At 49.7% G+C, this 25034-nt stretch overlaps 1 protein-coding gene across 1 annotated transcript in view; it reads right to left on the bottom strand.

Annotated features, from left to right (window-relative positions):
- The window catches only part of LOC119978247 (voltage-dependent L-type calcium channel subunit alpha-1S-like), a 642412-nt gene that overhangs the window by 458012 nt on the left and 159366 nt on the right, over positions 1-25034 (bottom strand). The window contains 3 exon segments of the mRNA XM_038819727.1: positions 13994-14090; positions 15256-15370; positions 18606-18726. Of these exon segments, the coding sequence (XP_038675655.1) occupies positions 13994-14090; positions 15256-15370; positions 18606-18726 (333 nt within the window).

The raw sequence follows: 25034 nt of genomic DNA on the forward strand, positions 1-25034 counted from the left end.
CAGAAATGCTGAGCTCCCTGATGGGGGCAGGGGCCGTCCCTTCGCCCCTGGAGCTGGAAGAGGCCTACAGGGTCATGGCTAGGAGGCCAAGAGCAAATGAGCCCCCGAGGGCGGTGCTGGTGCGGTTCCAGCGACTCAGCGACCGTGAGAGAGTGCTGGAGTGGGCCAAGAGGGAAAGGAGCAGCAAGTGGGAGAATTCGACGGTGAGGGTCTACCAGGACTGGAGTGCGGAGGTGGCAAAGCGGTGGGCCCGGTACAACCGGACGAAGGCGGTGCTACATGCAAAACGGATCAGGTTCGGAATGCTGCAGCCAGCGCGCTTGTGGGTCACCTACAGGAACCAACACCACTATTTTGAGTCCCCAGAGGAGGCGTGGGCCTTTGTACAGGAAGAGAAACTGGACTCGAATTAGACCCAGGGGATACTTGGCGGCCGTAGCCGCTCGGGTACTTTCAGCTGAATTCTTTGTTTGGATTTTGAACTCTTGCTGTGGTTTTTCTCCTGATGTTTTTTCCCCCTTTGCCAACTTCCCTTAGTTATTGTTATTGTGGTTATTCATGGTTATTTATGGTTATTTATGCTGTTTGGTAGAGGGCGACTGTTAAGTACATTGTTATTTGTTATCTATCTGTTATTTATAATGTTAAGTTGGGGAGTCGGGACGGGGGGGAGAGCAGATCGGGGATATGGGCTCCTAGGGGGGGTTCTTTACCGGCATGGACGGGGACGGGGGTGGAACTGAAGATGGCGGGGTGGGGTGTGGCAGGGCGAAAGCGCGGGCTTTCCTCTGTTTTCCCGCGCGCGGGGCAGAGGAGGGGGGAGGGGAGGAGTGCGGGGCGTGGCTAGCAATGGCGACCTTTCCCGCGCTGGAGCGGGGCCAGGGAGGAGTGGCAAGGGGGGGGAGGCCCCCCCCCCCCGAGCCGGGGGGAGTCGGAGTGTGGCAGGAGCAGCCGGGTCAGCGTGAACCAGCTGACTTACGGGAGTACGATGGAGGGTACATCGCGGCTCGGAGGGGTCCTAGCCTGGGGGGGGGTTAGGGAGGGACACCGGGTTGCTGCTGAAAAGACCAGAAACGGGAAGTGGAGGACTGGAGAGGTGGGGGGAGGGGGACATCGCCATGGGGAGCGGGTCAGAAGGGGAGGGTCGACCCGGGGCGAGCAGGGAACAGGACATGGCTAATCGGCAGGGGAAGGGGGCGGGTCGTCCCGCGACCCGGCTGATCACTTGGAACGTGAGGGGGCTGAATGGGCCGGTCAAGAGATCAAGGGTATTCTCACACCTGAAGGGACTGAAGGCTGATGTAGCAATGTTACAGGAGACCCATTTGAAGGTAGTGGACCAGGTTCGCCTGAGAAGGGGGTGGGTGGGACAGGTGTTCCACTCTGGATTGGACGCAAAGAACCGGGGGGTGGCGATTCTGGTGGGAAAGAGGGTGTCGTTCGTGGCGGAGGAGGTGGTGGCGGATAAGGAGGGTAGGTATGTGATTGTGAAGGGTAAGCTGCAGGGGGAGAAAGTGGTGATGGTCAACGTATATGCCCCGAACTGGGATGACGCGGGTTTTATGAGGCGCCTATTGGGCCTCATTCCGGGACTGGAGGCAGGGGGCTTGATCATGGGGGGGGACTTTAACACAGTGCTGGACCCCGGGCTAGACAGATCGAGCTCAAGGACCAATAGGAGGCCGGCAGCGGCAGAAGTGCTGAGGGGGTACATGGAGCAGATGGGAGGAGTAGACCCATGGAGGTTTTGTAGGCCGAGGGCGAGGGAGTATTCCTTTTTCTCCCACGTCCATAGAGTGTACTCCAGAATCGATTTCTTTGTGTTGAGCAGGGGGCTGATCCCGAGGGTACGGGAAGCTGAGTACTCGGCCATTGCGATCTCTGATCATGCACCACATTGGGTGGATGTGGAAATGGGGGAGGCGCGGGACCAGCGCCCGCTGTGGCGGCTGGATGTGGGGCTGTTAGCGGACGACGAGGTGTGTAAAAGGGTCCGGAAGAGCATTGAGAGCTATCTGGACTTGAATGACACGGGTGAGGTGCAGGTGGGGATGGTCTGGGAGGCCCTGAAGGTAGTGATCAGGGGAGAGCTGATCTCCATAAGGGCGCACAGAGAAAGAAAGGAGAGGCAGGAGAGGGAGAGGCTGGTAGGGGAGCTATTGGAAGTGGATAGGAGATATGCGGAGGCACCAGAGGAGGGGCTGCTGGGAGAACGGTGCAGCCTGCAGGTCAAGTTCGACCTGCTGACCACCAGGAAGGCAGAGACGCAGTGGAGAAGGGCACAGGGCGCGGTCTATGAGTATGGGGAAAAGGCGAGCAGGATGCTGGCACACCAGCTTCGCAAACGAGATGCGGCTAGGGAGATTGGGGGAGTGAAGGAGAGGGGCGGGAAGGTAGTGCAGAAGGGGCAAGAAGTGAATGGGGTCTTCAGGGATTTTTACAAGGAGTTGTATCGGTCTGAGCCGCCGACGAGGAGAGGGGGAATGGAGGACTTCCTAAACAAATTGAGGCTCCCAAGGGTCCAGGAGGGGCTGGTAGAAGGGCTGGGGGCGCCAATAGGGCTAGAGGAGCTAGTCAAGGGAATAGGTCAGATGCAAGCGGGGAAGGCGCCGGGGCCAGATGGGTTCCCGGTGGAATTCTACAAGAAAAATGTGGACTTGGTGGGACCGGTACTGGTACGAGCCTTTAATGAGGCGCGAGAGGGGGGGGTTCTGCCCCCGACAATGTCGCAGGCTCTGATCTCCCTGATATTGAAGCGGGATAAAGACCCCGTGCAGTGCGGGTCCTACAGGCCTATCTCGCTTCTGAACGTGGATGCCAAGTTGCTGGCAAAGATCCTGGCAGCTAGAATAGAGGATTGTGTGCCAGGGGTAATCCATGAGGACCAGACAGGGTTCGTGAAGGGGCGGCAGCTCAACACGAACGTGCGGAGATTGCTGAATGTAATTATGATGCCGGCAGTGGAGGGGGAGGCTGAGATAGTGGTAGCGCTGGACGCGGAGAAGGCATTCGATAGGGTGGAGTGGGAGTACCTGTGGGAGACGTTGGAACGGTTTGGGTTTGGGGAAGGGTTTATTAAGTGGGTGAAGTTGCTCTACTCGGCCCCGACGGCGAGTGTAGTGACAAACGGGAGGAGGTCGGAGTATTTCGGGCTCCACCGAGGGACCAGGCAGGGATGTCCCCTATCCCCCCTACTTTTCGCACTGGCGATTGAACCGTTGGCGATGGCACTGAGGGGTTCAGGGGGGTGGAGAGGACTGACTAGGGGAGGGGAGGAACATCGAGTATCGCTGTATGCGGATGATCTACTGCTGTACGTGGCAGACCCAGAAGGGGGAATGCCGGAGATAATGGAACTATTAGCAGAGTTTGGGGACTTTTCGGGGTACAAACTAAATTTGGGCAAAAGCGAGGTTTTTGTGATACACCCGGGGGATCAGGGAGAGGGTATTGGGAGACTCCCCTTCAAGCGAGCAGGAAAGAGCTTTAGGTACTTAGGGGTGCAGGTGGCAAGGAACTGGGGGACCCTCCACAAGTTGAACTTTTCCAGGCTGGTGGAAAAGATGGAGGAGGAATTTAAGAGGTGGGACATGGTACCGTTGTCGCTGGCGGGGAGGGTGCAGTCAATCAAAATGACGGTCCTCCCAAGGTTCTTGTTTTTATTTCAGTGCTTGCCCATCTTCCTCCCTAGGGCCTTCTTCAAAAAGGTGACGATTAGCATCATGAGCTATGTGTGGGCGCATGGCACCCCAAGGGTGAGAAGGGTCTTCTTGGAGCGGAGTAGGGACAGTGGAGGGCTGGCACTACCCAATCTCTCGGGGTATTACTGGGCGGCAAATGTGTCAATGGTGCGCAAGTGGATGATGGAAGGGGAGGGGGCAGCTTGGTAACGAATGGAGAGGGCGTCCTGTGGCAACACAAGCCTGGGGGCCCTAGTAACGGCACAATGGCCGCTCCCCCCCACGAGGTACACCACGAGCCCGGTGGTGGCGGCCACCCTCAAGATATGGGGGCAGTGGAGGCGACACAGGGGGGAAATGGGAGGTCTGTTGGCGGCGCCAATAAGAGGGAACCACAGATTCATCCCGGGGAACATCGACGGGGGATTTCAGAGCTGGTACAGGGTGGGCATACGGCAGCTGAAGGACCTGTTTATAGAGGGGAGGTTTGCGAGCCTGGGAGGGCTGGAGGAGAAGTTTGAGCTCCCCCCGGGAAACATGTTCAGATATTTACAAGTGAAGGCATTTGCTAGGCGGCAGGTGGAGGGGTTCCCCCGCTCCCCAGTAAGGGGGCGAGTGATAGGGTGCTCTCGGGGGTCTGGGTCGGAGGGGGGAAGATATCAGACATCTACAAGATAATGCAGGAGGCGGAAGAAGCATCAGGGGAGGAGCTGAAAGCCAAGTGGGAAGTGGAGCTGGGAGAGCAGATAGAAGACGGGACGTGGGCAGATGCACTGGAGAAGGTCAATTCTTCCTCCTCGTGTGCGAGGCTGAGCCTCATTCAATTTAAGGTGCTGCATAGAGCTCACATGACGGGGACAAGGATGAGCCGGTTCTTTGGGGGTGAGGACAGGTGTGTCAGATGTCTGGGAGGCCCAGCGAACCATGTGCATATGTTCTGGGCATGTCCGGTGCTGGAAGGGTTCTGGAAGGGGGTGGCAAGGACGGTGTCGAAGGTGGTGGGGTCCAGGGTCAAACCAGGATGGGGGCTTGCGATCTTTGGGGTCGGGGTAGAACCGGGGGTACAGGAGGCCAGGGAGGCCGGAATACTGGCCTTTGCGTCCCTAGTGGCTCGACGAAGGATATTAATTCAATGGAAGGACGCGAGGCCTCCAAGCGTTGAAACTTGGATTAACGATATGGCTAGCTATATTCAGCTAGAAAGGATCAAATTTGCCCTGAGAGGGTCGGTACAGGGATTCTCCAGGCGGGTGGCAACCTTTCCTTGACTTTTTAGATCAGAGATAGGCGTACGGGGTCGTGGCAGCAGCAACCCGGGGGGGGGGGGGGGGGGGGAAGGGGGGGCAGCAATGGTCGTGGGGGGACATGCACGACTGTAACGCGGGCAAGTCTGCTCGCTGCTCATGTCTGAAACTGTAGGCTGCCTTGTTTGTTAAGTTGTTGCTTGGGGGGGGGGGGGGAGGACTGGTGCGCGCGAGAGGGCGGGCGAGGGAGGGATATTTGCCTAGAGGGATTGTGTTGTAAATAATTTAAAAATTAGTAGGGGTAAATGTCTGTATGGAAAAACTCTTTCAATAAAAATTATTTTTTAAAAAAAGAGAGTGGTCGGTCTCGGCAGAAACCGGGGTGGGGAGGGGGGGTGGGTTTGGGGATGGTTGGGGGGTTTGTTTTTGCGGCGGTGGGTTTGTTATGTTATTTTCTTCTTTCTTGTATTGCTATTTGTTATTATTTATTTTGAGGGGGGAAGAGTTCTTTTCTTGTTTTGGTGTGGGAACACGCCTTGTTTGTTTTAATTTGCGGGGAGAAAATTTGTTAAAATTTGTTATTGTTATTGTTATTAAAAAACTTGAATAAAAATTATTTTTTTTTTAAATCCACTAAATTAGTTAGGCACGACCTGCTCTTTATAAACCCATACTGCGTGTGCCCAATGGGACAATTTTCATCCAGATGCACTTCAGTCCATTCCATCTCATTGTGTACTGTAGAGATTCTAAGGGTCTTAGCTCTCTGGCTCCGTGGTCCATACAGTGAATGGTAGAACCCTCAAGCGTATTGAAAGTCAGAGAGATCTAGGTGTACAGGTCCACAGGTCACTGAAAGGGGCAACACAGCTGGAGAAGTTGGTCAAGAAGGCATACGGCATGGTTGTCTTCATTGGCCGTGGCATTGAGTATAAGAATTGGCGTCATGTTGCAGCTGTATAGAACCTTAGTTAGGCCACACTTGCAGTATAGTGTTCAATTCTGGTGGCCACACTACCAGAAGGATGTGGAGGCTTTAGAGAGGGTGCAGAAGAGATTTACCAGGATGTTGCCTGATTTGGAGGGCATTAGCTATGAAGAGCGGTTGAATAAACTTGGTTTGTTCTCACTGGAACGACGGAGGTTGAGGGGCGACCTGAAGGAGGTCTCCAAAATTATGAAGGGCATAGACAGAGTGGATAGTCAGAGTCTTTTTCCCAGGGTAGGGGGGTCAATTACTAGGGGGCATAGGTTTAAGGTGCGAGGGGCAAGGTTTAGAGGAGATGCACGAGGCAAGTTTTTTACACAGAAGGTAGTGGGTGCCTGGAACTCGCTGTCGGAGGAGGTGGTGGAAGCAGGGGCGATAATGACATTTCAGGGGCATCTTGACATACATAAATAGGATGGGAATAAAGGGATACGGACCCAGAAAGTGTAGAAGATTTTAGTTTCGACGGGCAGCATGGTCGGCACAGGCTTGGAGGGCCGAAGGGCCTGTTCCTGGGCTGTACTTTTCTTTGTTCTTTGTTCTAGACCATCCCCAACAGTATCCAAAACGGTATACTTGTTAGAGAGGACGGATTCCTCCACTGACTTCCTGCCCTTTCTAGCTGTCACCCATCTGTCTGCCTGCACCTTGGTGTGACCACATTTCTATACATCCTGTCTATGAAGCTTTCCGCGATCTGCATGCTCTTGAGTGCATCCAACTGCTCCTCCAACCGAACCATGTGGTCTGTGAAGAGCTGCCATTGGTAAAAAAAAAGTAAGGTTAGGGGGGGGTTGTTGGGTTACGGGTATGGGGTGGATACGTGGGTTTGAGTAGGGTGATCATTGCTCGGCCGAACATCGAGGGCCGAAGGGCCTGATCTGTGCTGTACTGTTCTATGTTCTATGGTTACACTTCCTGCAGATGTAGTCATCCAAAACCCTGGAAGTGTCACAGACCTCCCGCATCTCACAGAGCGCTGCAACCCGCTGACAGACATATTTTGCACTAATTAATTAATTAATTTAGTCAAAATAAATAGTTATTAAATTTAGTACGAATTAATTAATTATGTTAAAATAAATACTTATTAAATTTACGTTAAAATTAACTCGATGGTCCCTTGCGCTATGTTTCTCCAACAAATGTTAAATACAGTAACCTCCTAGTTACTCCTTTAATTGGTTAATAACTCTAGTTTTTTCAAATTTAGACCAGATTCCCAACCAGCTAATTCCTAATCAGGTCACAGCTTTACTGTGACCTCATGTTTCAGTGTATTTACCAGTCCCCCATACCCAACAGGTGAGTTATTAAAACGTCCCGAAGCTCCTCCTCCCGACTTAGCACCAACTCCGCTTCCTGCCCACTACTTGGGTTAACTCCAATTGTCTATGGCCCTTCTTTGCTTGTCCTTGTAACAATTCAATCCCCGTTCAGCTTCAAATTCCCAAGTTTAAAGCTTAAACGTCACTCTGCCTGTGTCCTCACTCTGGGTGTGGCCTCTCTCCCACTGCTCGTCCACTAAGCTCATTGTGAGCGCACTTTGAAATTCTTTACTTAAATCTTCATCTCGTTAACAGGACAGACCCCCTATCTTACGGCCTCCCAAGATCTAACCAGCTCCCCAGCATGCGGTCATGCAGGCGCCATTTAGCACACCTATTTAAAAACGTGAAGCAAGCGCAATGACTGCTGTGGGAATCGGAGGAGGTGAGTAGCCACATTCAAAACCAGGTAATTAGCAATAAGAGGGAAAGTCAGCACTTTGATGTGAAATTGGCTGAATGACAGGAAACAGAGTAATGATAAATAGTTGGTTTTCTGATTGGGGAAGGCTTGTAATGGAGTTCTTCAGGGATCGGTATTGGGACCCTTGCTCATTCTGATGTATATTAAGGACCTAGAATGTAGTGTTCAGGGCACGATTTCAAACTTTGTGGTTGATATGAAGATTTAAACATTGTCAACAGTGATCAGGATAGTCTTGAACGTCACAAGGACATGGCCATTATGGTGAGTTGGGCAAGTGGCAGATGAAGTACAATTCAGAGAGGTGTGATGTGATGTATTTTGGGAGGAGGAATAGGGGCAGACAATAAAAAAAAGGGGAGAAACTCTAAAGGAAGTGCAGGATCAAAGGTGTATATGTACATACGTCATTGAAGGTGGTAGAACATGTTGAGAGAGCAGTAATAAAGCATATGGTATCTCAGGTTTTGTTAATGGGGGCTTTGAGTACAAGAGTGACGAGGTCATGTTGAACTGGTATAAGACACTAGTTAGGTCTCATCTGGCAAATGCATCCAGTTCTTGATAGCATTCTTAAGGAAGGCATTGGAAAGAGTACAGTTTAAAACAGCGAGAGGAGAGCCGGGAGTTTCAGTGTTTGAAACAGTGAGAGGAGAGCCGGGAGTTTCAGTGTTTAAACCAGTGAGAAGAGAGCCAGGAGTTTCAGTGTTTAAACCAGTGAGAAGAGAGCCAGGAGTTTCAGTGTTTAAACCAGTGAGAAGAGAGCCAGGAGTTTCAGTGTTTAAACCAGTGAGAGGAGAGCCGGGAGTTTCAGTGTTTAAAACAGCGAGAGGAGAGCCGGGCGCAGAGAGGAGAGGACCTGCGCGGGACACTATGCTGCAGGTAGGACAGCTGCTTGTCTGTTTATTTCAAATTGAAAGAAACCCAGTAAAGTGACGTCACTGGAGACTGTGACCTAATTGGCTGAAAGGCAGACTGGGCTAAATTTGAATATTTGTGAAGTTACTGGTTTTAATTTGATTTAAATTACTATTTTTAAGCTGATCTGAATTACTATTTTTTAAATTTGACTTAAATTACTATTTTAAATTTGAGTTGAACTACTATTTAAAAAATTTTAAATCTCACTTAAATAACTATTTTGGGTTAATTTAAATTACTATTTTTAAGATGATTTCAATAACTTTTAAATTTTAATTAAATAACTTTTTAATTTCAAATAAATAACTTTAATTTGTTGTCAGATCAAGCAAGATAAATACTCAAGGATAAAGCTAAATAAATAGTATACAGGAGATTGGATATAATCCGACACAAAAACATCTTTCTAAAGTTTAATTTCAAAAGTTTAATTTAGAAGAATATATCATGGCAGGACAGCTCCAGTCCCCAGGGTCAGCATGTGTGCAGTAAGTGTCTCCGGTTACAGCTCCTTGAAGCTCAAGTTTCAGAGCTGGAGCGGCGGCTGGAGACACTGTGGAGCATCCGCGAGATGGAGAGCATCGTGGCTAGCACGTATAGAGAGGTGGTCACACTGCAGGCTCAGACTCCGCAGGCAGTAAGGGAATGGGTGACCACCAGACAGAGCAAGAGAGCAAGGGAGGTAGTGCAGGAATCTCCTGTGGCCATTCCCCTGCAGAACAGATCTGCCGCTTTGGATACTGTTGAGGGGAATGGTCGCTCAGGGGAAAACAGCAACAGCCAAACTCGTGGCACCACGGTTGGTTCTGCTGCAGAGGGGAGGGGTGATAAGTGTGACAGTTATAGGGGATTCAGTTGTAAGGGGAATAGACAGGCGTTTCTGTGGCCGTAAACAAGACTTCAGGATGGTATGTTGCCTCCCTGGTGCTGGGTTAAGGATGTCTCGGAGCGGGTACGGGACATTCTGGAGGGGGAGGGTGGACAGCCAGTGGTCGTAGTACACATCGGTACAAACGACATAGGTAAAAAAAGGGGATGAAGTCCTAAAAGCAGAATACAGGGAGCTGGAAGGAAGTTAAGAAATCGGACCTCAAAGTTAGTGATGTCAGGATTACTACCGGTGCCACGTGCTAGTTAGGATCGAAATTACAGGATATATAGGATGAATACGTGGCTGAAGGGATGGTGTCAGGGGGAGGATTTTAGATTCCTGGGGCATTGGGACCGGTTCTGGGGGAGGTGGGACCTGTACAAACTGGACGGGTTACATCTGGGCAGGACTGAAACTGATGTCTGTGGTAACTACTCACGGGTGAGCCCTGAAATTTTCCCCCTTATCCGGGATGCGCCCACCTAATCAGAAGCGATGACGTTCCTAAAGGGACATTATGTTAAACCAGTGAATCAAGTGTACGCCAGGCACCTCCTGACCACGAGACGGCAACTCCCGCTGGCAGGAGGTCCTCCCTGACGTGCTCTACTCCATTCAGTCGCTCCTCTGCACCGCCACTAATGGGACCCCTCACAAACGTGGGTTTGCCTTCCCTAAGAAGTCCACCTCTGGAGTCTCGCTCCCAACATGGCTGACAGAACCTGGACCCGTTCTTCTCCGGATGCATGTGCGGAGCCATAAATCGGACCCCTTGGTCGAGAAAGTCCACCTCCTACATGCAAACCCGCAGTACGCCTACGTGGCATGCCCCGACGGGCGCTAAGACACAGTCTCCCTCCGGGACCTGGCACCCACTGGGTTCCCACCCATGACCCCGACCCGGTTGCCTCATTCACCCCTGCGCCACTCACCATCCCTCCAGCGAACCTCACCGCAGCCCCCAACCCAGTGGGATCCATCCTCCAACTGGATCCACTCAGGGATGGCGAAGACGAGGACAACACGCTCCCGGAGTCGCAGGTGACCACGTCAGCGCCCATATCACCACAGGAATGAGGGGATCACGGCGGAGGGTCAAAGCCCCAACAGACTTCATTTGTAATGTTTTCGTCACCCCCGCCAGACTTTTAACGCAGACCAAGGCAGGCCAGCAGCACGGTTCAATTCCCGTACCAGCCTTCCCGAACAGGCGCCGGAATGTGGCGACGAGGGGCTTTTCACCGTAACTTCATTTGAAGCCTACTTGTGACAATAAGCGATTTTCATTTTTCATTTCATTTCTATAGGCCACCAAATAGTAGCATTATGGTAGGGCAGGCAATAAACAAAGAAATAACGGATGCATGTAGAAATGGTACAGCAGTTATCATGGGGGATTTTAATCTACAAGTCGATTGGTTTAACCAGATCGGTCAAGGGAGGAGTTTATAGAATGTATCCACGATAGTTTCCTTGAACAGTATGTAATGGAACCTACGAGGGAACAAGCAGTCCGAGATCTGGTCCTGTGTAATGAGACAGGATTGATTTATGATCTCATAGTTAGGGATCCTCCCGGAAGGAGCGATCATAATATGGTGGAATTTAAAATACAGATGGAGGGTGAGAAGGTAAAATCAAACACCAGTGTTTTGTGTTTAAACAAAGGCGATTACAATGGGATGAGAGAAGAGCTAGCTAAGGTAGACTGGGAGCAAAGACTTTATGGTGAAATAGTTCAGGAACAGTGGAGAACCTTCCAAGCGATTTTTCACAGTGCTCAGCAAAGGTTTAAACCAACAAAAAGGAAAGACGGTAGAAAGAGGGAAAATCAACCGTGGATATAAGAACATAAGAACTAGGAGCAGGAGTAGGCCATCTGGCCCCTCGAGCCTGCTCCGCCATTCAATTAGATCATGGCTGATCTTTTGTGGACTCAGCTCCACTTTCCGGCCCGAACACCATAACCCTTAATCCCTTTATTCTTCAAAAAACTATCTATCTTTACCTTAAAAACATGTAATGAAGGAGCCTCAACTGCTTCACTGGGCAAGGAATTCCATAGATTCACAACCCTTTGGGTAAAGAAGTTCCTCCTAAACGCAGTCCTAAATCTACTTCCCCTTATTTTGAGGCTATGTCCCCTAGTTCTGCTGTCACCCGCCAGTGGAAACAACCTGCCCGCATCTATCCTATCGAAGGAAATAAGGGAGAGTATCAAATTGAAGGAAAAAACATACAAAGTCACAAAGGTTAATGGGAGACTAGAGGACTGGGAAATCTTTAGGGGGCAACGGAAAGCTACTAAAAAAGCTATAAAGAAGAGTAAGATAGATTATGAGAGTACACTTGCTCAGAATATAAAACCAGATAGTAAAAGTTTCTACAAATATATAAAACAAAAAAGAGCCGCTAAGGTAAATATTGGTCCTTCAGAGGATGAGAAGGGAGATTTAATAATGGGAGATGAGGAAATGGCCGAGGAACTAAACAGATTTTTTGGGTCGGTCTTCACAGTGGAAGACACAAATAACATGCCAGTGACTGATGGAAATGAGGCTATGACAGGTGAGGACCTTGAGATGATTGTTATCATTAAGGAGGGAGTGATTGGCAAGGTAATGGGGCTCAAGGTAGACAAGTCTCCTGACCCTGATGGAATGGATCCCAGAGTGCTAAATGAGATGGCTAGGGAAATTGTAAATGCACTCGTGATAATTTACCAAAATTCACTAGACTCTGGGGTGGTCCTGGCGGATTGGAAATTAGCAAACGTTACACCACTGTTTAAAAAAGGAGGTAGGCAGAAAGCGGATAATTATCGCCAGTTAGCTTAACTTAGGTACTAGGGAAGATGCTGGAATCTATCATCAAGGAAGAAATAGCGAGGCATCTGGATGGAAATTGTCCCATTGGGCAGACGCAGCATGGGTTCATAAAGGGCAGGCCGTGCCTAACTAATTTAGTGGAATTTTTTGAGGACATTACCAGCGCGGTGGATATCGGGGAGCCAATGGATGTGGTCTATCTGGATTTCCAAAAAGCTTTTGACAAGGTGCCACACAAAAGGTTGCTGCATAAGATAAAGATGCATGGCATTCAGGGTGAAGTAGTAGCATGGATAGAGGATTGGTTAATTAATAGAAAGCAAAGAGTGGGGATTAATGGGTGTTTCTCTGGTTGGTAATCAGTAGCTCGTGGTATCCCTCAGGGATCAGTGTTGGGCCCACAATTGTTCACAATCTACATAGACAATTTGGAGTTGGGGACCAAGTGCAATGTGTCCAAATTTGCAGACGACACTAAAATGAGTGGTAAAGCAAAAAGTGCAGAGGATACCGGAAGTCTGCAGAGGGATTTGGATAGGTTAAGTGAATGGGCTAGTGTCTGGCAGATGGAATACAATGTTGACAAATGTGAGGTTATCCATTTTGGTAGGAATAACAGCAAAAGGAATTATTATTTAAATGATAAAATATTAAAACATGCTGCTGTGCAGAAAGACCTGGGTGTGCTCGTGCATGAGTCGCAAAAAATTGGTTTACAGGTGCAACAGGTGATTAAGAAGGCAAATGGAGTTTTGTCCTTCATTGCTAGAGGGATGAAGTTTAAGACTAGGGAGGTTATGCTGCAATTGTATATGGTGTTAGCGAGGCCACACCTGGAGTATTGTGTTCAGTTTTGGTCTTACCTGAGAAAGGATGTACTGGCGCTGGAGGGTGTGCAGAGGAGAGTCACTCGGTTAATCCCAGAGCTGAAACGGTTGGATTACGAGGAGAGGTTGAGTAGACTGGGACTGTACTCGTTGGAATTTAGAAGGATGCAGGGGGAATCTTATGGAAACATATATGCCCAGTGAAGCAGTTGAGGCTCCTTCATTAAATGTTAAGATAAAGATAGATAGTTTTTTGAAGAATAAAGGGATTAAGAGATATGGTGTTCGGGCCGGAAAGTGGAGCTGAATCCACAAAAGATCAGCCATGATCTAATTGAATGGCGGAGCAGGCTCGAGGGGCCAGATGGCCTACTCCTGCTCCTAGTTCTTATGTACACAAGAATTATTCCAGGGTTAAAGAATTGCAGCTGGCGATAGATTGGAGAGGTTGGGTCTTTTTTCTTTGGAAAAAAGGAGGCCGAGAGAAACCTTGATGAAGGTATTCAAGATACTGAATGAGAAACTGTTCCCGCTCAAAGCATCAAGAACTAAAGAACACAGGTTTAAAATAATACGCAAAAGAAGTAAAAGTGATGTGAGGAAAAGCTTTTCACCCAGAGGGTGGTTGGAGTCTGGAATTAACTTCCTGAGTAGGTGGTGAAGGCAGGTTCGATCGAGATATTCAAAAGGGAATTTTATTCTTATCTGAAAATAAATAATGCGCAAAGTTACGAGGATAAGGCAGGGAAGTGGGATTAGGTGGAACATTCTTTCCACGAGCCAGTGCAGACTCACTGGGTCGAATGGCCTCCTTCAGCACTGTAAAGATTCTGTGGCACAAAGGTAGTGATTGTTTAACTCAAAAAGCAAGTTGACTCTGACCTTGGCAGTGGTAGGAATGCCTTCAGCCTTCAACTTCGCCAGCTCAAGTTTCTTCAACAGTAGCTTCTCTTCCTCTGATCGGCCTGGGTTGGCAGCCCTGAATAATCAAAGTAGAATTCAGGATTGAACAGCAATTCAAAGCACTGGATGCACACCCAATGCAGAGCCGGTCCTCAGTGACCAAACTGGAGGCAAGGCCTGGTCCTCAATGACCAAACTGGAGGCAAGGCCTGGTCCTCAGTGACCAAACTGGAGGCAAGGCCTGGTCCTCAGTGACCGAGTCTGAGGTCTGGGCTGGTCCTCAGTGACCGAGTCTAAGGCCTGGGCTGGTCCTCAGTGACCAAACTGGAGGCCAGGGCTGGTCCTCAATGACCGAGTTTGAGGCCTGGGCTGGTCCTCAGTGACCGAGCCTAAGGCCTGGGCTGGTCCTCAGTGACCAAACTGGAGGCCAGGGCTGGTCCTCAATGACCGAGCCTAAGGCCTGAACTGGTCCTCAGTGACCGAGTTTGAGGCCTGGGCTGGTCCTCAGTGACCGAGCCTAAGGCCTGGGCTGGTCCTCAGTGACCAAACTGGAGGCCAGGGCTGGTCCTCAATGACCGAGCCTAAGGCCTGAACTGGTCCTCAGTGACCGAGTTTGAGGCCTGGGCTGGTCCTCAGTGACCGAGCCTAAGGCCTGGGCTGGTCCTCAGTGACCAAACTGGAGGCCAGGGCTGGTCCTCAATGACCGAGCCTAAGGCCTGGGCTGGTCCTAAGTGACCAAGCCTGAGGGTCTATGATTTGAGCTGTTAGCTTTGTTTCTCTTTAGATAGATGCTGACAGAACTACTCAGTTTTTCCAACGTCCTCTGATTTTGAGCCTAAGGTTTGGGCTGGTTCTCAATGATTGAGTCTGAGACCTGGGCTGGTTCTCAGTGACCAAACTACATGGACTGGTTCTCAGTGACTCAGCCTGTGCCAGTTCTCAGGAACCGAGCCTGGACCTGCTCTCAGTTATTGAGCATGTGGCTTGGCTCGTTACAGTTTTCAAGGAGTTACACATTCCGAAATTAAATCATTTGCTGTGAATAAAATCTTGGGTGAGGGTCGTGATCTGAATTTTTCAAACGTGAAACTAACATTGAATGAGATGTAGCTGTTCCATGTTCAATTGCAGCATTGATCTGGCCAGTGTATCCCACAGAGCTCCCTAATCTGGTGATGGCAAATTTTCCTCACACTTTCCTCTGCCATCTCCCTTACCTACCGCTCTCCACTCACACTCACCTCTCCAACCTTCTCCTCTTCTTCTCCTCTGCTGCTTCTCTCTGTGCTGATGTCAGACTTTCTGCCTCTGCTAGATTGTCAACTGCGATGGCCAAGAAAACATTCAACAGAATATCTGGAAAAACAAAGCTCAGGATCCAAATGTATATAAAAAATACACCAAATATCCAAACTACACCTTACAAATGGGCCAAGATGCACTTTCACAGAACACAAAAGCTATTTATTTATAAGAATTGTATAGCAGCCGCACGGCTGAAGCTTGCTCTCAAACTGTCTCTGCCTCGGAGCCTCTCTCACCATGGGGTGAGTCGCCCAGACCAGGTTTACAGAGTTAACACATCATTAAAGTCTAGTCAAGATGATTGGCGGGATAGCTTGGCCTCTTGAAGAGACCCAAGGAACGATGGCAAAGTGTCTTATCATGTCAATACTGTTGGAATTTCATGATGCCAAACGCTATAGATAGTCCTTCCTTCTCGATTTGTGAGTAGTCTTTTTCGGCCTTTCAGAACTGTTGTCCATCTCATGGGGCAACGCCACACCAATACTAAATGTAGAGGTGTTGCAGGTCAGTATCAGTTCTTCAGGTGGTTCAAAGTATATTAACAGGTTTGAGGAATGCAGCAATTGCTTCACTCTACTGAAAGCTTCCTCTTGGGCCTTCCAAGACCAAGACGATGTTTCTTTAGCAGTAGCACAGTGGTTAGAACTGCTGCCTCACAGCTCCAGGGCCTCTGGTGATTGTCTGTGTGAAGTTGGCACTTTCTCCCCGTGTCTCCGCGGGTTTCCTCCCACAGTCCAAAGATATGCAGGATAGGTGGATTGGCCATGCTAAATTGTCCCTTAGTGTAAGAAAAGGTTATTTGGGGTTATTGGGTTACGGAGATAAGGTGGCGGAGTGGGCCTAGGTAGAGTGCTCTTTCCAAGGGCCAGTGCAGACTCAATGGGCTGAATGGCCTCCTTCGGAACTGTAAAAAAAATCCATGAATATGCAAGGGGGCCAACACCAGGGATAAGTTTGATTTTAAAAAATGTCCATAGTAGTTTACCATCCCCAGAAACAATTTAAATTCAGTTGTGTTTGTGGGGCAGGCGCCTCCTTTATCACCTTGACCTTGTGTACCATGGGGTGTAATCCTTGTGTGTCTCCACGGTGTCCCAGATAGGTCACCTCAGCGGCTTGACAGTGGCACCTCTTTCTTGAGGCAAATTCTAGCCTGTTGGATGCTCGGTCTCTGTCGATTCAGTTAAAAGGACATGGTCATTGTAGACTACAACCCTGTAGCACTGTAGCAAACTCTCCATTGCCCTTTGGAATATTGCACATGCTGAAGTCATGCCAAAATACAGGGGTGTATACTGGAAAAGGCCTTTGTGTGTGTTTAATGTGACATACCCCCGGAAAGCATCTTCTAATTCAAGTTACTGGTACCGGTGACTCATATCCAGCTTTGTCTACGGCGCTGAGGACCCGGGTTCGAATCCCGGCTCTGGGTCACTGTCCGTGAGGAGTTTGCACATTCTCCCCGTGTCTGTGTGGGTTTCACCCCCACAACCCAAAAGATGTGCAGGATAGGTGGATTGGCCACGCTAAATTGCCCCTTAATTGGAAAAAATAATTGGGTACTCTAAATTTATTTATTTTTTTTTAATTAAAATATCCAGCTTTGTGCAAGATTGACCACTTGCCAGCTTTGCATACTTCAATTCTCGGGATAATAATAATAATCTTTATTGTCACAAGTAGGCTCATATTAACACTGCAATGAAATTACTGTGAAAAGCCCCTAGTCGCCACATTTCATATTATCCAGCTTGGTGGCCTGATCAATCGCGTATAATCGCCGTAAATGTGGATGGTCTTGTCTGGTTTCAATACAGTGACTATAGGTGCTGGTCATTTTGAGAACTGAACTGCTGGTAAATGCCTTGTTATTCCAACCTGTTTGACTCAGTATCCACTTTCTCTCGCAAGACATAAGGTCTTGCCCTAAAGAATAAGGGAGTCACCTCCGGATCCACATAAATCTTAGCTTGTAGCCCTAATTCATCACAGAAGATGAATTATCAGCTCGGGCAGTCCCTCTTTCCACACTTGAAAAATCTCGGCCCAATTCAATTTGATTTCTTTAAGCCAATCGTGGCAGTGAAGGCTTGGTCCTTCACCCATTTCTATTATCGCTGGAAGCTGGGCAGACTTTTGTCCACGGTTTACAGATACCTTTTATTTCTATTGTTTCTCCCCTATGTCTTCAACTTGGCAGAAGTTCTCTTCAAGTTCAATGGTTGGACTCTCTCTCATAGGTACGGAAATGTATGCTCTCCCATCACAGTGGCTGATGCCCCTGTATCCACTTCCAACTTAAAGGACTTCTCATTTACCCAGAGCGATACAGTAATCGGGTCTATCTTGCCTGTTTTTAGATTAAACAGAGTGAATATCAGAATTACTCGTGCTGGGCTCTTCCACATTGTAAATTGTAACATCTTGGTTAATCGTTCACTCAGCAATCTTGACTTAGCTCTGCACTACTTTATCAAATATCTTCTTTAGTGACAATAACAACATTCAGCCTCCTTAAACTGCGATTCAGGAGTGTGGCATTCTGGTGCATACATTCTTTTTGAAGTCTAATTAAACAGGATATTCGCAGGTGTCAAGCCAAAGGCAATGTCAGGATAATTTATGCTCTGTAACGACTTTGACCAAGCCTTTGCGATTGGCCAATTGGAATACGAGTTTCCTGATTAGTGGGTCAATCAGGGAACCTCTTCTTTGTATATAACAGGGAGTGTATGATCCTCTGTACTCCCAGTGTAGATAGCAAGCTGAATGCAGCTGGTTGTACTGCTGTTGGTTTTGTTAATAAAAGGGATTCTGGTGAAGGGACTTCTGCCTCCGTGGACTTATTACATGCTAGTTGCCAGATGTAAAGATGCACTTTCACAGACTTCATTAGTGAACACAAAATGTATTTATTGATAAGAATTGAACAGCAGCCGCATGGCTGCAGCTCACTCCCAAAATGTCTCTGCCTAGGAGCCTCTCTCACCATGGGGTGATTCCACATTGTCCTGATTGGTCACCCAGGTCATCTTTACTCTGCTGTGTTGCCCTTAAAGGGACAATCACCACATATACAAACACCTGTTACTCATTAGTGGTGTGACTGAGACTCTGCCTACAACCTCTCCCTGTAAACAGAGAAAACAGGAGCTGAAATCACACCATCCAACACAAAACCCGCCATCCCTACCAATTCCACTACGCCTGTGCACCCCCCCCCCCCCCCCCCCGCCAAACCTGCTTGCAGTCTGACTGTGAGATCACATATATGAAAGGATACAGTTTCCACAGACAAACAGGATGATGAAATAAATACAGACCAACACACCAGGAAAAGAAGGTCCTCCGTAGGCCATGATACCATCATTCATGACAGAATTCCAGTCCTCACCAGTCAATATCTGCACCAAAGACAGCACGTTAGTTTGTTCTCCAGCACATAGGTTTCATTGTCAACCATCACAGCCCTCAACAAACTACCTCAGGATTATTTCCTCACCAAGCCAGCAAGCCTGTGGTAATGTCCAAGCAAAGAGAGCCAGGCTCCCAAGGCAAATGTCCGAACTAACACCACCAGCTCTGAATACTTCCAGCTACAGAGAGGAACAAGACAGGGCTGCCCCCTGTACCCACTCTTGTTCACGCTCGCGATCAAACCCCTGGCGATAGCCTTGCGAGATGCGAAAAGCTGGAAGGGCATCTGGAGAGGAGACAGAGTCTCATTCTATGCAGATGACCTGCTCTTCTATGTCTCAAAGTCACAGGAGGGACTGAAGGCAATACTGCAGATCCTGAAAGAGTTTGGAACCTTTTTGGGCTACAAACTTAACCTGGCCAAAAGTGAGGTATTCCCAGAGAACCCAAATGGGGGAGGGGCAGAGCTGAAGGGGCCTCCTGTTTAAAATGGCCCAGAACTGATTGGAATGGATTTGTTTATTATCTTATATACCAAGGTACAGTGAAAAGTATTTTTCTGCGAGCAGCTCAACAGATCATTAAGTACATGAAAAGAAAACAGAATAAAAATACATAATAGGGCAACACAAGGTTCACAATGTAACTACATAGTAACCACCGACGTCGGGTGAAGCACACAGGGGTGTAGTGTTAATCAGGTCAGTCCATAAGAGGGTCGTTTAGGAGTCTGGTAACAGCGGGGAAGAAGCTGTTTTTTGAGTCTGTTCGTGCGTGTTCTCAGACTTTTATATCTTCTGCCCGATGGAAGAAGTTGGAAGAGTGAGTAAGCCAGGTGGGAGGGGTCTTTGATTATGCTGCCCGCTTTCCCCAGGCAGCGGAAACTGTAGATGGAGTCAATGGATGGGAGGCAGGTTCGTGTGATCAACTGGGCTGTGTTAACGACTCTCTGAAGTTTCTTGCGGTCTTGGGCCGAGCAGTTGCCATACCAGGCTGTGATGCAGCCGGATAGGATGCTTTCTGTGGTGCATCTGTAAAAGTTGGTAAAAGTTAATGTGGACATGCCAAATTTACTTAGTTTACTGAGGAAGTGTAGGCGCTGTTGTGCTTTCTTGGTGGTAGCATTGATGTGGGTGGACCAGGACAGATTTTTGGTGATGTGTACCCCTAGGAATCGGTTACCTGGGGATCCAGATAGCCAGAGACTGGACACAGATCCACAAGTGGTACCTGACCAGCCTGATAAAAAAGGACCTAGAGAGGTGGGGCTCACTCCCACTCCCCCTGTTGGGGATAGTGCAGACGATGAAGATGAACATACTGCCGAAGTTCCTCTTCCTGTTTAGATCTGTACCGATCTTCATTCCCAAGGCCTTTTTCCAAAATGTAGACAGTCTAATCATGCCATTTGTGTGGGGGGTAAGAACCCGAGAATTCCCAAACCGACACTGCAAAGAAGGAAAATCAAAGGGGGCTTGGCTTTACCGAACCTACAATTCGACCACTGGGCAGCAACGACAGAAAGAGTGAGGGGATGGGTACACAAACCCAGCACAGAGTGGGTACAGATGAGGAGATCTCCTGTAAAGAAATGACCCTCCAGGCCTTGGCTACAGCAGCACTCCCATCCCCCTCAACAAGATACACAATTAGCCCAATGGTAGCGGCCACGCTGAGAACACAGGCCCAATTGAGTCAACACTTTGGGCTAACTAAGATGTTCCCCATAGGCCCCATCTGTAGCAATCATAAATTCCCCCCAGCCATGCTAGACATCACCTTCGAAAGGCGGAGGCGGGTCGGGGGCACACTGACGGTCAGGGAGTTTTATGTAGGGCACAGACTGGCAACACTGGATGAACTGATGAGGAAGTGGAAATTAACAAAAGGACAGGAAATGACACGTCCAAATAAAGCACTTCCTATGCAAAGAGACAGTAGGGTACCCCGAGCCCCCAGAAACCACACTACTACAGATAGGCACAAGCAGCAAGGAGGGGGGGCTATGTGGGAAAATATATGAACAGTTACTAGATAGAGCTCGGACACCACTGGACGAGACCAGACATAAATGGGAGGACGAGCTGGGGACAGAGGTAGGGTGGAGACTCTGGAGCGAAGCACTGAGCAGGGCTAACTCCACCTCCTCCTGCACAAGGCTCAGCCTAATGCAGCTCAAAGTGGTGCACCTGAACAGAAACCGAATGAGCAGGTTCTTCCCGGAGCTGGAGGAAAAATATGAATGGTGTCACAGGGGCCCGGCCAACCACACCCACATGTTCTCGGCATGACCCAAACTTGCTGAGTTCTGGACAGCCTTCTCCAAGGCAATGTCCAAGGGCAGCAGGGTAGCATGGTGGTTAGCATAAATGCTTCACAGCTCCAGGGTCCCAGGTTCGATTCCCAGCTGGGTCACTGTCTGTGCGGAGTCTGCACGTCCTCCCAGTGTGTGCGTGGGTTTCCTCCGGGTGCTCCGGTTTCCTACCACAGTCCAGAGATGTGCGGGTTAGGTGGATTGGCCATGCTAAATTGCCCGTAGTGTCCTAAAAAGTAAGGTTAAGGGGGGGGGGGGTTGTTGGGTTACGGGTATAGGGTGGATACGTGGGTTTGAGTAGGGTGATCATTGCTCGGCACAACATTGAGGGCCGAAGGGCCTGTTCTGTGCTGTACTGTTCTATGTTCTATGTTGTGGGGGTGAGGGTGAAGCCATGCCCAACAGTGCAATCTTCAGGGTATCGGAGCAGCCAGACCTACACATGGGTAAGAGGGCCGCTGCCCTTTCTTTCACTTCCCTAATCGCACGCCGGAGAATCCTGCTCGGCTGGCAATCAGCAGCATCACACACAGCTGCAGACCGGCTCGTTGACCTTTCGGAATTTCTCCACCTGGAGAAGATCAAGTATGCCATCACAGTGTCGGAGAAAGGCTTCCTAGATACATGGGGGCAGTTCGGCGGCCTATTCCAGAACCTGTTCGAGGTCAGCAACGAGGAGTAAATTAAGAATACGGGAAAGAAAGGAAGAAAAAGAGGGAAGACAGGGGGAAAAAACAAGATAGATGAGGAGCCAAAGGACTGCGCAACCCAGGGGGAGGGAGGAGGGAGGAGTAGAAGACGGAAGGAAGGTGGGAAAGCCACAAAAAAGGAGAAGGGGGTAACCACCCCCCTCCCTGGACACAAAAGCAAAGCACAACCGAAGCCAAAGAGGGGAGGGGCAGGGGGACAGGGGGAGTACGCACGGGGAGGGGGGCAAGGGGGGGCGGGAGAGGTGGGGAGACAGAAGGGATCATAGACCGAACCAGAGGGTGGCAAAAAGTACATAGGGTCAATTAAAGGAAGGACAGGATAAACCTTTCTGTCCAATCAAGTAAATTAACGCGGTTCAGAAAAATGTGATGTACATATATACGATTGTTTATAAATATGAAAAATGCCAATAAAAAGATTTCAAAAATAGCTGGCGTTAGACTGGGGTGAGCACAGTTAGAAGTCTTACAACATCAGGTTAAAGTCCAACAGGTTTGTTTCAAAACACTAGCTTTCGGAGCACTGCTCCTTCCTCAGGTGAATGAAGAGGTATGTTCCAGAAACATATATATAGACAAAGTCAAAGATGCAAGACGATAGTTGCGTGCATTTGCAGGTAGTTAAGTCTTTACAGATCCAGAGAGAGGTGTAATCCCAAGTTAAAGAGGTGTGAATTGTCTCAAGCCAGGACAGTTGGTAGGATTTCCCAAGCCCAGGCCAGATGGTGGTAGGTGAATGTAATGCAACATGAATCCAAGGCCCCGGTTGAGGCCGTACTCATGTGTGCGGAACTGGTTTCTGCTCGGCGATTCTGCGTTGTCAAAAAAAGCAGATGGTAATGGACGAGGCGTGTTTTTCTGACTGGAAGCCTGTGTCCAGTGAAGTTCCACATGGATCAGTGTTGCGGCCCTTGCTCTTTGTGGTTTATATAAACAATTTAGCTATGAATGTAGGAGGGTTGGTCAGTAAGTTTGCAGATGATACAAAAATTGGTGGGTTGGTAATTACTGAGGAGGATAATCCTCTCAGGAGGATTACTGGTGGGCTGGTCAAATGGGCTGATCAGTGGTAAATGAAATTGAATCTGGATAAGTGTGAGGTGATGCACTTGGGAAGGACAAACAAGGCAAGGGAATACATGATGAACGGTAGGTCCTTGGGAAACACCTAGGACTTGGTGTGCATGTACACCTGTTCCTTAAGGTCGCAGAGCAGGTGAATATAGTGGTTAAGAAGGCATATGGTGTACTTGCTTTTATTAGCTGAGGCACAGAATTTAAGAGCAGGGAGGTGATGCTGGAACTGTTTAAAATGTTGGTTGGACCACAGCTAGGATATTGTGCGCAGTTCTGGGATCCACATTACAGAGGGATGTGATCACATCACCAGGATGCACATCAGAGGTGCAGCCAGCCTGCTGTCTATGGTATCACGAGGCCTTCAATGCCCTGGCAGATGTCTTCTGGAGGCCCTGGGGCGAGACGGCCTCGGCCCACTTGCCGGCAGCACATGCCCGTGGTGCCAATCAGTTCCGGTTGCTGACTCCAAGATACGCTGTTGACTCGGGGGAGCTGGTGGCCCCTGTCGTCACTCCATAGGGTGGCTCCTCCGGTCGGTGTCCATAGGGCCCTGGAGTTTGCCTCAGGATTGAAGGACAGCTGGATCAAGCCCGGGCTGCCGGTCCGTCATCTGGCTCTGCCAGCATTGGCGGCTCCCCAATGTCTGCAGCACAGTGCCAACACACTCAGCAATGCTCCTCAGTAACTGGAACATGCTCTTGAGCCCACCGGCAACTGGGTCACCTCCCCCAGTGACCGGGACATTATCTGGAGTGCCTCAGCAATGTCCACCTGAGACTGGGACATGGTCCACAGCACATCATCAAGGTCCACCTGGGGCTGGGACATGACCCAGCAACTGGGATCTGCTGTTGAGGCACTCAGCCATGACCTTCACTGACTGAGCAACGCCTTGGACATCTCCACTCATGCTGCTGACATTGTGCACCAGGCACTCCACTGTGGTCGCAACACGCGCAGTGTTGGCCTCAGTGCCACACATTGCTGGCACTATCTCCTGCACCCATAGCCTCTGGGACTCCTCCAATCGTCTATGGACCTGCTGGAGTGTCGCTGACATCCCCCTGAATATCACGGCCGCCTCCTATCAACGACATTAGCTCCGGGTAAACCTGGTCCAGAGGATCAGCATCAGGTTGGAACCCAGCTGGGTCCTGGAACCCAGCAGACCTCCAACTGCCATCTCACCTGGGTATTCCTGCCTCCATCTGATGTGCATCAACAGCTGTGTGGTGCTCAGCAGAATGTGACCCAGAAGCCTGACTACGACTGTCGCCCACCAATGTCCGTCTCTGCGCTGGTGGAGGGAGTGGGGGGGACAGCTATGCCGCGAATTGAGCTTTCATTCGAGGTGTTCTCATGGGAAGTAGAGGGGGTGAGGGTCAGTCAGAGGGATGGATCAGTCTGTATGGCAATAACAACTCAGGTGTGACAGGTCATCCGGGTGGCGACCGGTGGATCCTCACCTCTGCGACATATGCCAACTTCTACATCAGTGACTGATCTGTCCTTGGCCACCCCCGCAACCTCCAGGGCCCATTCATTGTAGGAGGTGAGGGGCTGGATTCTCCGTTTGGGAGACTAAGTGCTGACGCCGGCGTGGGAATAGGACAGGAAAAATAGCACAACAGGTGCACCGATTCAGTGACTCTGAATGGGCTAGCACCACCACCACGTGAAATGCAGCCAGTTCCATGCAAAACGGCGCCGGATTCGGCGGGTCAGTGATTGGCACACATGAGGCTCACATGCCCCAGGAGCACTGAAACATCCCTCCACACACACCGTCCCAGGCAACAAGATGGCTGGAAAGAGAACAGCACCACGGTTCAGGGACGCTGAGCTGGAGACCCTCCAGGACGCTGTGGAGGAGAGACAGATGGAGGAAGGCGCCAGGCACCACCGAGGGCATTGGACGTGGTTGGCGGCCCGGAGGAAAGTGAGGTCACCGAGGTGGAGTCGGCGGCAGGCAAGCAAGTGAGACCCCGCTTAGATGCCGATCCCCATGACACATGTGTGGACTCCTCAACACACACCCCTCACCCCTCACCCCCCCCCCACGCCCCACTCACCCCCACCCCCTTCAACTCACCCCACTTCCGTCACCCCCTTAACCCTCAACCCCCTTACCCCCCTGACCCGCTGTGTCTTAATGATGTCTTAAGTCTTAAAGGACCTGCCAGAGATAGGG

This window comes from Scyliorhinus canicula, chromosome 15 (genome assembly GCF_902713615.1).
Source record: "Scyliorhinus canicula chromosome 15, sScyCan1.1, whole genome shotgun sequence".
NCBI lineage: Eukaryota > Metazoa > Chordata > Chondrichthyes > Carcharhiniformes > Scyliorhinidae > Scyliorhinus > Scyliorhinus canicula.